General features: G+C 28.0%; 1 protein-coding gene across 1 annotated transcript in view; it reads right to left on the reverse strand.

Moving 5' to 3' along the window:
- l(3)80Fj (lethal (3) 80Fj) overlaps positions 1–9,407 on the reverse strand; it is an 84,274-nt gene extending 74,867 nt beyond the window's left edge. The window contains exons 1-6 of the mRNA XM_087149853.1: positions 9,180–9,407; positions 8,999–9,089; positions 5,955–6,147; positions 4,655–4,757; positions 3,637–3,735; positions 60–194 (exon numbers count right to left, since the gene is read on the reverse strand). Coding sequence (XP_087005979.1) covers positions 60–194; positions 3,637–3,735; positions 4,655–4,757; positions 5,955–6,147; positions 8,999–9,089; positions 9,180–9,194 — 636 coding nt within the window. The 5' untranslated portion in view covers positions 9,195–9,407. The remainder of the gene's footprint in view (positions 1–59; positions 195–3,636; positions 3,736–4,654; positions 4,758–5,954; positions 6,148–8,998; positions 9,090–9,179) is intronic.
- Positions 9,408–14,868: the final 5,461 nt, after the last annotated feature.

Consider the following 14,868-nt stretch of genomic DNA (forward strand, 5'->3'; position numbering starts at 1 on the left):
GTTAAAGATATCTAGACAAAGTATGCAAACTTAAGACATTAAAAAACGAAGAAGACTACCTTAATTTGTGAAAGTGCATCTCTAAGTTTCTTTTCGACCAAAAACTTTATAAAAAAGCCAATTAGGTTCAATGAATGTTGAGTTTCAGGAAGTATCTTTAAATTAATTAAGTATGCTTCAACAATTTTTTGATTCTGAAAAAAAATAAATAAAATCTGTATAAGCTGCAAACATATCTTCCAACATTTATATAACTTAAAATTTAAACTATATATGCTTCAAACAAAATATGAAGAAATAAATGGAAATCTATAATAAATTTAAAATGAACAAGCCTTTGACTTTGTGGTCACCTTTTAAAATTATGTAGTTCAACTGATATACTTTAATTGATAACCAAGTAGAAGACACAGCAAGCACAATTGTATTTTAATATTCTAATTATGCAAACCATCCTTCACCAATCATAACACCTTTATTAGCTCTAAACAACCGCATGGCAGATTCGCGGCAATATGGCGACATTGTCACAGAATATTACCGAGTTCTTGCAGAAAGAATTTTCTTTTAGAAAGTAAAGAATTTGATTTTTCAGAAGTAGTAAAGAATTTTGGTTTTCTGCAGAAATTTTTTTATCTCTAAAATTATAATTAAAAGATGCCTTTTTCGCACATCGTGATTTTTCTGTTCTTATTTGAGAAGAATAAAAAACAAAGTAAAAAATTTCTTTTCTGCAGAAATGTTGAAAGACTTCTTCCCCTCCAGAAATCATTCTTTGATGCGCTCATTTAGCGCCAATATTCTTGTTAATCCGTGAGGTATTTCAATCGTTCTTTAAGACGCTATCGCAAGGAATTTTTGCTTTGTTTTTTCGAAATCTCGATGTCTTTCATTGCTTAGTTATTATTTATATTCTCGTGAATTTTTGAAATATACCGATATTTTTGAAATATATAGATTTTTTTTTAAACCGATTACCGAAAATTACAAATTAATTCAAATTGCATTTGATAGGGTTCACACTCAAAAGAAATTTTTCCCAGATATTTTCTAGATAGATTTTACATAAAACTCTAGAATTTTTTTTTAAATTAAAAAAAAAAATTTATTTAATAAAAATGCACATTAAAATTATGAATAAAATTGCCATTTTAAAAAAGTAATAATAAATTAATTTGGTTTTAAAAAATTTGATGATTTACATAATGTTACCTAATTAGAAATAATAGTCAGAATTATAAACAAGATAAAAAGGGAATTTACAGAAGAAAATGAGTAAAAAATGCAATATGTTTCATACCTGGTTTAGGGGGGAAAAAGAAAATGACAAAATACAAAGAAAACTTATTAATCAAATTAAATAAAAACATTAAAAAATAACCAAACTATAATTAAAAGAAGAGCTAACATAAATATTAAAAAACCCCATACAAGATAGGATATAATGAGATCAATTAAATTCTTTAGCTTAAAACTCATAAATAAGAACTAATTTATTGAATACAAAATTTATTGTAAACAGGATAAAAAAAATTTAAAAAAATTTGTGGAACCAGAGAAAGCTGCAAACTGCTTCATAAAATAATAGTCTGCTTTTAGTAATAAAATATTGTATGTCTAAGTATAAACTCATTCTAAAAGTCACAAATCACTAAACCTCTGAGGAATCAGAATTCATTCAATTAAAAAACATTTTTTTAATAGATATTAAATAATTAAGAATAGGAGACCATAAAAATACATTTTGTTCTTAATAATTAATGCATGATCCGAAATAATAAAACAGTCATAATAAATCAAGTATAACAAAAACTTAAATAAAAAAATAAAAGTGGATTTAAAAAAAATCTAACATGCCAATACTCTCAAGGCAGAAGTTTCAAGATCCTATCTCAAACATTTAACTGACAACACTCCAGAAACACTTAAGAATAGAATCTTGAGGCTACAATTAATGACGGTTGGTTCGGAAAAAAATTAATGATTTTCTCCTCTATATTGCGCAAGAGAAAATTGCAGTTGAAAACGGAAGAGTGAAATACTGCAATTTGACAGGGTGTCAAATTCCCTGACAATGTCCCTTTTCAAGGTAAATTGATGTTTTTCCCAGGCAATTTTCTGCCTTTTTTCGATTCTCCTTTTCCCTGACGATTCTCGATTTCCCGATATTCTCGGAGTGTGCCTCAATCGAGCCTCGAAAATTAAAAAGCCTCGACACTGATATAGTTTTAATTCAGACCTCCTGCAGCCAGCAGATGATTCGTGAATGGCACCCTTTAAAAGTGCATTAAGAAGAGAATGCATGCTCAATTACGGGAATAAACTAAAGACTCTCATCAGGAATTTAAGAAAGCCAACTCTGCAAGATGTGAATGGCTTCATGTTGGCCACTTGGGAGGCAGTCTCAGAAGAGACGATCTCAAACTCATTTAAGCGTTGTGGTATTTTCATTGCATTTGATGGAAACAAAGATAGGCTTTTTCATTCCCGATTAGTGTAAGTTAACGTCAGATCTATAGACATTAATACTGAACTGAATTAAAAGCATGTTGACCCTAACTTAGACGATTATTCGATATTACTTTTGATGGATTTTTGGATTCTGATTAATGAAAATAAATAAATTATCCTTCTTTTTATGAAATAGTTCCTTGCTAATTTTTTTAAAAAAACTATTTGCTTGTGCTGCGATCACATCAAGATCTAAAAAAAAAAAAGATTGCTGTAGAAGATATACTAATTAAAGCTTATATTTACTTCTTTTTGCTACAATAATTTTTCCTTTATTTTATTTATTTCATTGCAAATCCAATTTAATTATGCCCAGTCAAATATATTTTTTTCTTTTTTAAATGAAGCTTAACATTTTCTTCACTACCGTTTATCCCCTCCTTAATCACTGCGGTATTCATCAAAATAAGGGGGTGCTTTATTGATTTTAATGTTAAAAAAAATTTTCCCCGCATCAAAGCTTTAATAGGGTAAGCCACCACGTCAAACTTTAAAAGGGCAGTTAGTGTTAAAATATCTTAACTCTGAGAAATGAAAAATCTTTACAAGATATATATTATAATATTAAGGGTAATTTTGCTTTTAAAAATGTCTTTTTCTGGAATCAGATTCTTACTTTTTTCATCTAATGTGTTAAGCTATTAAGAATTATATTAATGCCATTAACTAATATTTATGAGCTTTTATTTACTTACTTTTTCATATTATTTAATAAAATATATTTTACGGAAATAAGAAATTAAATTTTAGCTTATAAAGTTTAAATTATTTTTAAAATCTTTTAAAGCATGTTTAATAGTTTATTTAGAATGTTAAATGTTTAGGTCTAAAAAATTAAATATGACAAAAAAGTTCTATAAGACAAATTGAAATTAAAAAAAAAAAAAAAAAATACTTCAAAATTTTAATTAATGACTAAATAAATGGAAAATTAGTATTTGTGTATTTTTTTGGCGGAAGTCAGAAATAGGATAGAATCTACCTCCATGGCACTCTTAAATATTCTTTTCGTATTTTATTTATTTATATTCACACATTCACAATTTTTTTTTTTTTCTTTAATGGAATACAATGCATAAAGAATGAAAACACTGTCACATGATAATTATTATGAAATAAAGTTACCTGTTTCCATAAGTTTGTTGCACATGCATAAATTTTACAGTTCAAAAATTTGCTTTGAGCACCTGTTACACAAAATAATAATACAGCTTGACTTTGAAGCTAAAAAAAAAAGAGAAAAAAGAACAATAAAATGAAACATTATATAACTAAAGTAGAATCTAAATAAGTAATTTACAAAAAAAAGTAAAATATTACAATAATCTTAAGGAGCAGTTTTGTTAGAAATACAAAAAATTATAAATACAATAAAAGACACAAGTTAAAGAAAACTATCAAAACATTTACTTACTGCGTACATATCATCACAACATAAAAACGAATGAATTTGAATTCTATCTCACTAATTAAATTTCTGACAATGTTTAAGTATAAAAAATAAATAATTTAAATAAAAGCTAAAAATTATTTTTAAAAAAAACTATTTATAGAAAGAGAAAAAGCTAAAAATATTATGTATTTAAATTTTTTTAAAGAAAGAAAAGAAAAAAAAGAGTGCATGCAACATAAATTTTTCTTTTACCTTTAAAATCATCATATACATTGTACTATGAAATATCATATAAAATTAACAGTACTTTGTGCTTTAATTTGAGGCAACTCAATGCTGTTCGAAAAACAGTAAAGGTTAATTAAGTTACTGACTTCAAAACTTTGTTACTCTAGGAAGCCAAATTGTATTTTCCAACAACCCTTACACAAAAGAAAGGTAAGTTATGGTAGTCAATAAGAAAAGATAGAAACAATTTAATTAAGAAATAAAAATAGAACATAATCAAACAATAACAATGATTTTATAATATTTTAGTCTGGCTATCAGTCCAAGAGAAAAGTGCAAAATCAGTTTTTCAATGTCACTAGATAGAGAAAAAATTATTTCAAATTTGTCTCTTAACAGTCAGAAGATGAAAGAAAATATAAATTAATTGTACAAATAGTATTGTAATTGTAAAAACTTATAATGCAATTATTAAATATTTTGATTCAATTATGAAAAATTTAACTAAACCAAAATACATACAAGGGTTTGGAAATCCTCCTTTTCATTTTCGATATTGAAATATGCATTGGCCACATGGCAGGACCAGCCAAATGCTGCATAACAGATATGTGCAACTCCTTTCCTAAAAATAAAAAAATATATAAGCACATTCAGTAATCGGCAAATCTAAAGTAAAAAACGTGAATAATACACAAATGAAACTACATAAATTCATATACTATAGTTTCAATTCTAAAAACAAGAACCTTCATCCGTGTCTAAACGTTAAATGAAGGTAGAGAAGTAAGGAGACAAACACATGTAAAGTGGTTCAACCATAGGGACAGAGGAACAAGTTTCAACAAGGAAATAACAATGGGGAGAAACAAGTGTAAAGGGATTTGGCAAGCAGCAGGTTAAATTAAAATGAACTTTTAAATATTGAGAAACAGTTTAATACTCGAATGATCAATAACTAAATTAGAATTTTTTTTAAATAATGTAATGACACTCAAAACTAAAGTTTGGAAGGTGAAGAGCAATGTTGAATGGTTTTAGTAGAAGAAAAATCAAATCCGTGATTTGAATTCCAACTGTGTATAGCAATAGAAAACTGGTTAATATCTTTATTTTGGACGTATCTCTCGTGTTCTTAGGTCCAAGTTTAAACTTACAACTCAACCACTAACTTTCCACTAAACTTCTTTACTTCTCTACCTTCATTTGACATTTAGATGCTGCTGAAATATCTTGTTTACAGAACTGAAATTATAGTACGTCAATTTATGTACTTTGCACAGTATGTACGTATGTACTTTATAAGTATGTCAATTATATAATTTTTTGTGCTTTATGTTTTTTTTTTTTTTTTTTTTTTGCTTTAGTCAACATTTTACTTAAAACTATGTGATCTGCCGACAAAGCAATTCGCCAACGTTTTCTAAGTAGTTACAAGATAAATAATTTCTTCTAAAAATTCCTACATTTTTGAACACAGATTAAAGGTTGAATTACCTTATTCTATACGTAGACAGTGAGGTAGATAATGTGTGGATGAGGAAAAAATGATACCAATCCAATTAAATATTGCTAATTTTTTTGTAGGAAATAGAAAAAACAATGTTATAAAAAAACTGCTTGAATAAATCTGTTCTAAGTAGTTTTTGATACGACATTAAAAAGGGTATTTCGGTAAAATTATGGAGAGAAAAAATTTCTGAAAAACAATATTTTTTGTTCCTTTATGGCAAATGTAATTAATAGGTGTTAATTAGCAATTTAAAAAATGTAGAGAGTCAATTGTTCAAAATAATGTTATCTATATACAAAAACAACTTACGTGCAGTACAAATCTTTATAAGTGTCTGCTACATCTTTAATAGTTTTGATTAGGTATGGTACACTTGTGGGTTGAGTATTCACCAACAATTTGACGAAATTTTCAACGAGTGTTGTAGATTTTCTGTCTGAATAACGAGGAAGAGTGATTTGTAACAACTTACAAATTGATTTAAATGTCTGTGGCTGAGCATCTACAAAGAGAAAGAAAACTATTAATTGAAGATCTCCATATTCAATTAGAGTGCTTAATCAACTACTCATCTAAAGCTATTATATGATGAATAACCAGGGGTCTGTCCAGGCCGAATTTACTACCGTTTAGCGGTACCTTCACAAATTCAATTTTAGGTAAAACGGTAGTTTCACAAATTCAACTTTAGGAAAAACGGTATTTTCACAAAATACTTTTTCTTAAAATTTTATTTTTGTCTCCCTTAAAAAACAATAAATCTATATTTTTACCATGTTTAGTGTTGACTTTTTAATATAATTTTTAATTTTTCACAAATTATGTCAAAATTTTCACAAAATAGGAACTTTTAAGAAAAACCTAGACAGACCCCTGATAACATAACACATAATAATATAAGAAAAAACCAGTCAAAAGAAAGAATTTGAGACAATAGTAGAGTTGCGGTTTTAACCAGACCAAAAATAGTCTATGATTTTTTGTTTTTGGTTTAAGCAGCTTAAAAAAGACAGGCTAAAGCTTTAAAAAAAGGAGTTTTTATTATAACTAATATTTTTCTGATAATTGTCATGATTGATATATATATTATTATGTACTATAGATATATCCAGGGCATCGGCTACATTTTAGATTTTCAAATTCATGATTTTTCATGACTTAACGAAGTTACTATTTTCTACACAACAAGAAATCAAAAAAAGCATTATAATAACATAAATTGAAATGATCGGTATAACTGTTATACTCTGCATCATCATATTTAAAGATTTTAAATTTAAAAAAACAGAGTAAAGAAAGAGTTAAAGCAATAAAATAGCTGATAAAAATACAAAAGCAAAAAATTTTTTTCTGCAGAATTATATTCTAAAGATACTTTTCTTGTTTATCCAGAAGGAAAGAAATACTCCAGATATTTTTGTTCTCATTTCGGAATTAAAAAAATTCGCTAATGACTGCCTTGCTTCAGCTAGAATTTTAAACTGTTAAAATAAAAAATAATAAAAAAAAATTCTGAAATCACAGAAGTATAAAAGATAATACGCTCTAGAAATGATGTTTTATCTTTTATTTTTTGAAAAAACACCATAACTTTTAAAGAACATGATAAAAACCTTTTATATTTTCATAAAATATGACTGAGTGGGGATTTTATTACAAATTCAGATATCCAGAACACCATGAAATGGGGGGGGGGGGTATTTTTAAATTCCATTTCTAAAATTAGATTTTTCAGCGACCTAAATACATGACCTTCCATGATTTTCCTTTTAAAAAATAGTTAAAATCATGACAAATTTTGTTCAATACCGAAATTCATGAATTTCCAGGTGTGTGGATACCCTGTATATCTTATCAGATATTTGTTGGTAAATGTAAAAAAAATATGATTCAAATCAATTGCAGACACTTATTTTTATTTTTATTAAAAACCTTGATTTTTACCAACTTAGCTTTTGACACAATCTGAAGTAACAGCTTTAACCTTTTTTTACAATCATTTAAAATAATAAACTACTTGGAACAATTAGAAATTACTTTTTCAATGCAGCATAAGTATATGAATAATACAAAATTAACTATAATTACCAATCGTCAAACTTTTTAAACTAAATATATTAATTATTTCAAAGAAATCATGAACATTTTTACAGAAAATACCAAACTTTTGAATGATTAAGCTTAATTTTTTAAAAAAAAAATTGACTGTAATTGATATAAAGCACAATTGGGATGAATTAGAACATGATTGAAATAGGTTTAAAACAACTTTGGGCTGTTTATTCAATTTAAATTAATTCAATAAAAAATCTTTAAATAATAATATTTAATAGAAAGGCTTATTGATATTACATCTATATAAAATAAAATTATCCAGTTATAATTTTTTTTTTTTTTAAATTCTTGGCTTCAAAAAATTTTTTATCTAAATTATAGTTCTTCCTTAAAACTGACCAAACCCGAAAAAAATAAATCAAATGTTAAAACTAGTCTGCAAAATACTTTGAGCATTTAATCTACTTTTTGATTTCTATACTGAAAAGATAATTTTATTTACATAGATAAACACTCATGTAATTATAGAAAATATAAAATTAAAGAGAAGACTTATTTTCCAGTACATGATCCAAAATAATCACACTTCAAGGCATATAACAAAATATGAATAAAACCTCACAGAATTCGGCAAACTGAAGAAGAAAAACTCATATCCATCCCCAGGCAAGCCAATAGGTACATGTATTTTTTTAAATTTAATCCTAGTTAAAAAAACTGGTTATTTTATTTGATGCCATGGCTCAATTTATGGGAACAGTTTTCGGTGAGAAATAACCCAAATAAAAGTAAGATAGCCCATAAACACTTAAGAAGAACAATATTAAATCTTTCAATCATACATTTGTTTGAGATGTGAGTATTGGTTACATCAATTGTATATAGATTCTCGGACTTTTTAATTTCATAAAAATTTTCCAAAAAACACAATATTGAGAGCTTAGTTTTCATGCTGTACTTTTCTCTAAAGTTAAAAAATTTTGTCATATATTATTATATCGAATCAATCTGTCTTGACAGGTGTCAAATCAATCTAGTAATCAATTTAAAAATAGTTCAAAGTTATAAGACATGGCAACAGTATATTGAATGGAATAAATACTAAAATAAATAAGGTAAAATAATCAAAGTAAATAATATTAGAAACATTGAATGTAAGACATACAAAAACATTTAATTTATACTGTAACACTCTAAAGCCAGTTAAAAAAAAAAAAATTATTATCTACATAGAGGCAGGTATTTAAGAAATTTCAAAATTGTTTAATAGGAAATAAAAAATAAAGATAAGTAATTACTTTTCCTAGTTATCTCATCTAAGTGCTGAAATACTTGTTTACGTACTGATAGTCGTCCAGATTGAATTGCATAGGGGATATCTTTTAAAGTCTGAAAAAAACCAAAACATGTAACATTAGAGTATTATGCATTTACTATATATCTAAAATGTATAATCCTTAAAATTTAAAAACAAATTACTTGAGATTCAGCCATGCCAAAAATTTTCGGTATCTTCTTGAAACAGGGGAAAACGTAAACTTGCCGACGATTACAAATTCAGTTAGTAAAAACAGCTTGGTCGATAGCTTGCGAAATTAATAATGCTAATGTGAACCCGTCTTATTTCTGATCACGATGCTTGAATGCGCTATCTAGGGAGAATATAGGTTCCATGTTTTTATCCTTCCATTTTCTTCTCCTTTGTTCAGTTGTAAAGGAATATATATAAGTAGCATATAAGTCTTAATGAGAGACACCTCCTGGTCTAAACCTATCATTCCTTATTAAATGGAATCGTCAATTATTTAGAAATTTCATAAAAACCATAAAAATGTTATTAAGCTATAAAATTCAGATTGTTCTATGATTTACACAAATGTAACTTTACATGTAAATAAATAAGATAATCATAGATCTTTATTTGAAGTAAATTAAAAATCAGAATTACAAATAAATAAAGTTTTATTCCTCCAAAAATTAAATAAATTAAAAATTAGTTTTGTACTTACCGAAATGTATTTAAAATATTCTATTACACAAGTTTGTTCAAAATTTGCAGATACATAGTTTTACCATAAGAGCAAAATTAAACTTATCTTAACAACTCCACGGTATGAGAAAATGATAGAAATTTTCAATCTACAGTAATTCAATATTCTTTTAAATTACTTCTCTGTCAGAACAATTAAGAATTTGACATATCCGAAATTTAAATTTAAGGAAGGGTTTAATGACACGTCAAATTCAACAATAGTAATGCTTCATCAAACCCTTTAAAACATTTGCATTGTCTGTTAATTTTTTCAGACTGTGCCCCCTAGTTGATACATTTCGCAGTTTTCTCAGCTGTGCTCTCTTATAGTTTATAGTTTTTGCAATTAATTTCAGAAAAGAAATTCATTGTTTCCAAAGCAGAACTCAGTCAACTAGCTATTTCTATCCTATTCAATTTTCGTAATTTGAAATACCTCGTGTGCTAACTAATTAGCACACTTTACATTAGGCCTTCGAATTTTAGCACTTGAGCATCCTAACTCAGCGCGAAAATGTTATCATTAGATCAAAAGCAATTTAATGTTTGTTGTTTTTTGCGCACTTCTAAATTTTGAAACTATATATAACAAAAATCTTTAGAAATGAAAGTTTCAATGAAAATTATCACACTGCTGCGCGCTCACTCCTTTTGAAATTATGGGGATCTAAGATTTTTAAGGAATTTTTTTATGAAAAATTAAAAGATGCAAACGGATTAAAATATTTTTTTCTAATTGTTTGAACCAAACTAATCAATGACTAATAAAAATCAATGGCATGATGACAACTGCCGTTGGTCCATTTCACATTGAATAAATCTATGTTAATAAAAACTTTATTGTTTTATAATATGGTCTAAATATATACTAAATTTAGTTATAAACTAATAGGAGTTTTTTTTTTTTTTTTTTTTTTTTTTTTTTGTAAAATCATTCAGCCCAGATAGTGAGTTTTTTTTTATTTTAAAGTCATTAAATTGTGTTAAGACTGTTAAGACCACAAACTATTTTTTAATAAATAAAAAATAGTTTGTGGATGAAAAAAACAGCATTAAAAGTTATCTTGAAAATGCAAAAAATAACAGGGCTGCCAACATTCTACGCTTATTGCAATAATTTTTATTTTATTGGTAGCTATGTTCATGTTTAAATTCATGATTTTTTTTGTTTCGTAAATTTGATTTAAAGTTATTTTTCCACGACTCAATGTAAATTATTCTGAAGTTAATATTAAACGTTACTTTGTTCCGACTTCCTCGTATTGAAGCTTTTAAATGTTGGTGAATTTACCAAAGTTTCTGAGAGTTTTAGTTTTTAGTTACCAATGAATGTATAAAATATTTGCAAAAAGAGTGGTAGTGAACAGCCCTAAAATTATAGCTGGCAGCATGTCTTTCCTTGTCCTCGGATTTATGACCAAGATAATAAGGATTGTTGTTGGTATAAGAGCATTGTTGTCAATATTTTTAGCAACAATGTAACAGCTTTCAATTTTTTGAAACTCTTTTTGATAAAGTGTAACAATTAAAGGCATTGATTGTTAGCAATTTTTCTTTCCAATTCCATACTTTTCAAATCATTGCCATAAATAATTTCCCGTTTCAAACTGCAAAAACTAGCTTAAAGCAATCCTAATTATGAAGAACTTCTTCAGAACTGTCTTTTCCAGATTATAAGTAATATATCATTTATTTTATAAGTCGTAATTTCAAATTTTCAACATTGTGGCATTTTAAAATTTTGTACCATTATGGCACTATTATATATCTTAATAAAATGGCACCATTAATGTTATGTTCCAAAACCATTTCTTGAGTGATATTTAAATAACCTGTAAAATTCATATGTATATTGAAGTCCAAGCTTTAAAAGCGATCTCATATGAAATGTCGTAGAAGCAGGCATTTACTTTAGGCTATCGGTCTGGAAAACATTCCTGAGAATGATTCGGAAACTTGCATTCTTAGTTTGATCCTCTGTAGAGGGGTTGGTTCTCCCGGTTCGGCAGCCCGACGACCTGGGGGCAGAATCGAACACTTAGAACAGTTTAACAAGGGCCGATACTTTTAATATTTTTGTAAGATGATCAAAATTATCACCTACCATCAGCTCATTGACCACTGCCAGAGATACTTGACTTCATTGATCTACTGGAACTCACGTCTTACTGTCACTCCAGTATAGAACTCGTCAGGCCTGAAAGTGAGACGGAAAGGAGAAAAAACTAGTAGTAAAACCATTTCAATAATAGATGGTTTTCGTGAGGAGTAAATCTATTGTTAACAGTAAACTATTCATTGCTATTAATTTATTCTCGGGAAAGAAGCAGTCACAAATATGCTTTATACGATTTAAAAATTATTTGTATTCATGGAATTTATTCTTCCCGAAAACTAGCTAAAAATAAAGTTTCTTTGCTACCAGTTTTTACTCTTTTCCGTCTTGATATATAGGGACTTTCAGACCTGGGACTCATATGAAATGGATGGTGAAGAACTTAGCACTCCTGCACATTAGGTGTAATTTGTAGAACAAATAACGTGTCCGTCATAGTGTATCAAAATACAAATATCTCGTTTGCGCGAGCACTAAAATACACGTTTGCTCTGACTGAGCATTTTATGATAGAACAGTTCAACGAGAGGCGATACCTTGTACCCTCGATCTCTTTGTAAGGCTAGTCAAAATTATCACCGACGAATAGGACTGGGCGATATTAGAAATTATATATCGTGATGCATCGTCAGTTTTGCATCGCGATATAGTATTTTTGAATTTCACTTACTTGTAAGGCACAGAAAGTCAGATTTCTATCAAAACTTCATACTCAGATTGATTTAAATCAATTTATAAATTTGAAGATATATATGTTTTGCTTAAGAAAGATATTAAATAAATTGACTACAATGTACAAATCTTACTTAAAATATTTATTGAAATGCTTGTTTAGAAATTCATAATACGCGTAAAACAAAATGTTAAAAACTTTTTTTAAAGCGTTTTTTACAAATTAATATTTTCTTGTACTATTATGCATAAATAATTACATAATTATTAAGTTCGATCGTAATGTTCAATTTCTAAATGAAACGTTAAAAATTATTTGTATGTTTAAAACAAAGTGCTAAATAAATTTTAGAAAAAAAAAACGTTTTTAAAACACTATTTTTTATTATTATCATTTCAGTTATTATAGTTCTATTACAGTTCATTTACGTCACACTAGAGCTGCACAATGGGCTATTGGCGACGGTCTGGGAAACATCCCTGAGGATGATCCGAAGATATGCCATCACAATTTTGATCCTCTGCAGATGGGATGGCACCCCCGCTTCGGTAGCTCGACGACCTGCACGCGAAGTCGAGCACTTTACGGTAGGACAGTTTAACGAGGACCAATACCGCACACCCTCGGTGCCTACGCAGACTGATCCAAGTGGTCACTCACCCGCACACTGACCGCAGCCAGTGACGCTTGACTTCGGTGATCTGCAGGGAACCGTGTCTTAACGATCAGTTCACTGCGGGACCTTATCATTTCAGATAAATAATTAAATTAAATTAAATAATGACCGAATTATGAACGGAAAACAAAGTAAGATTTAATTTCTTAAAAATAAAAAAATTGTGATATTCGATAATATATTTAGCTAATTAACAAATAATATGAAAAGAATATTTTTAAAAGAAAATTATTATACTCTCTAATAAAACGAAGTGCTAAATGATTTAAAAAAATGAATAAAATACGCAAACCTTTCAAATTTTTTTGTATAAACAAAGTTAATTGACTTATGTCCAAATCCAAATGGCAAAAATAAATTTTGTTTTAACTTTATTTCTAAAAATAAAAACAACAAGATTTATAAATTTAAAATCAGTAATAAAAACTCATTAAATTATTAGAAGTTTCATCCAAAAAGTTTTTAATAAATTAAAAGAAAGTAAAAAAATAACCTAACAAATACAATTCTTTATGGGAACCTAAATTAGATTGCCGATAATTTTCGCATTTAAAAATAAAAAGAAGTTTTTTTTAAAAAAAACTTATCTAATTAATGAAGAAACTCTTCTTTATATATTCTTTTCAATAATAGATTGCCTTCAGAACAAGGTAACATCGGCGATCACGAAGTTAGTCCACTGAAAATAATCTACAAGTAAAGTCGCGACAACGAAAAAAAAAAGCTATTAGGTGCGAAAAGGAACATGCGATATAACGATATAACTCAAAACTCTGATTCTGATTCTACAGCTCACCAATCAAGGCCATTTCAACATAACGAAACGAACATCGTTTTCCACAGTGCGAGTCGACATCGGAACGTAAGAGAAGAGTCTTATATCGCTATATCGTTCTTATATCCTTGCGTGTCTTATATCGCTATATCGTTTTGCGCTCGTTGTCTTTACTCGACGGCTTTAATCAGATTTCTGATGCATCGCCTTGAATGAAAGTCGCTGTATCGTCTTGCCGATATATGCGTTAAATCGATATGTCTCGATACATCGATTTATAGCCCAGTCCTACCTACGAACTGGACCACCTGCCAGAGATATTTGACTTCAGTGATCAAATGGAAGCCGTGTCTTATGGTTAGTCCACTGTAAGATTCGTATGACATGAAGGGAGAAAAAATTAGTGAAAATCACGTGGGTTTTTATTTTTATAGCAAATAAATTTAAAGGTTTCAGAGCATATTGTTAAACGTGTCGGTCATAAAAATGCAAAGATCACATTCGCACGAACACTAAATACCCTTTTGCTCAGACTGAGCCACTTACTGAAATCTCTGAGAGCCGAAACAAAAGCTTAAGTTAAACATAGTGAGTCAGTTTGAATGGGATAAAACAGAATTTGTTGTGACTAGAAAATTTATTAAGTAAAAAAACTTAACTAAAACTTTTTGAATTTGAAATCCCAAAATAGTTTTAAAAAATTTATCTTTTACACCCACTTGAAGAAATATTTTAATTTGAAAACTTCAAGTTGTGGGTGTAAAAAAAGGAATGGTAAAAAAATATATGCTAACAGATTAGAATTGCTTTTAAGGTTTATAAGGAAAAAGACTCCCCGTTACCCTATCCACATTACGTTTTAAAATTAAAAATACATTGTGAAACAATATAGCACC

Source organism: Parasteatoda tepidariorum, chromosome 8 (assembly GCF_982258835.1).
Source record: "Parasteatoda tepidariorum strain Cologne lab strain chromosome 8, Ptep-v5.0, whole genome shotgun sequence".
Lineage (NCBI taxonomy): Eukaryota > Metazoa > Arthropoda > Arachnida > Araneae > Theridiidae > Parasteatoda > Parasteatoda tepidariorum.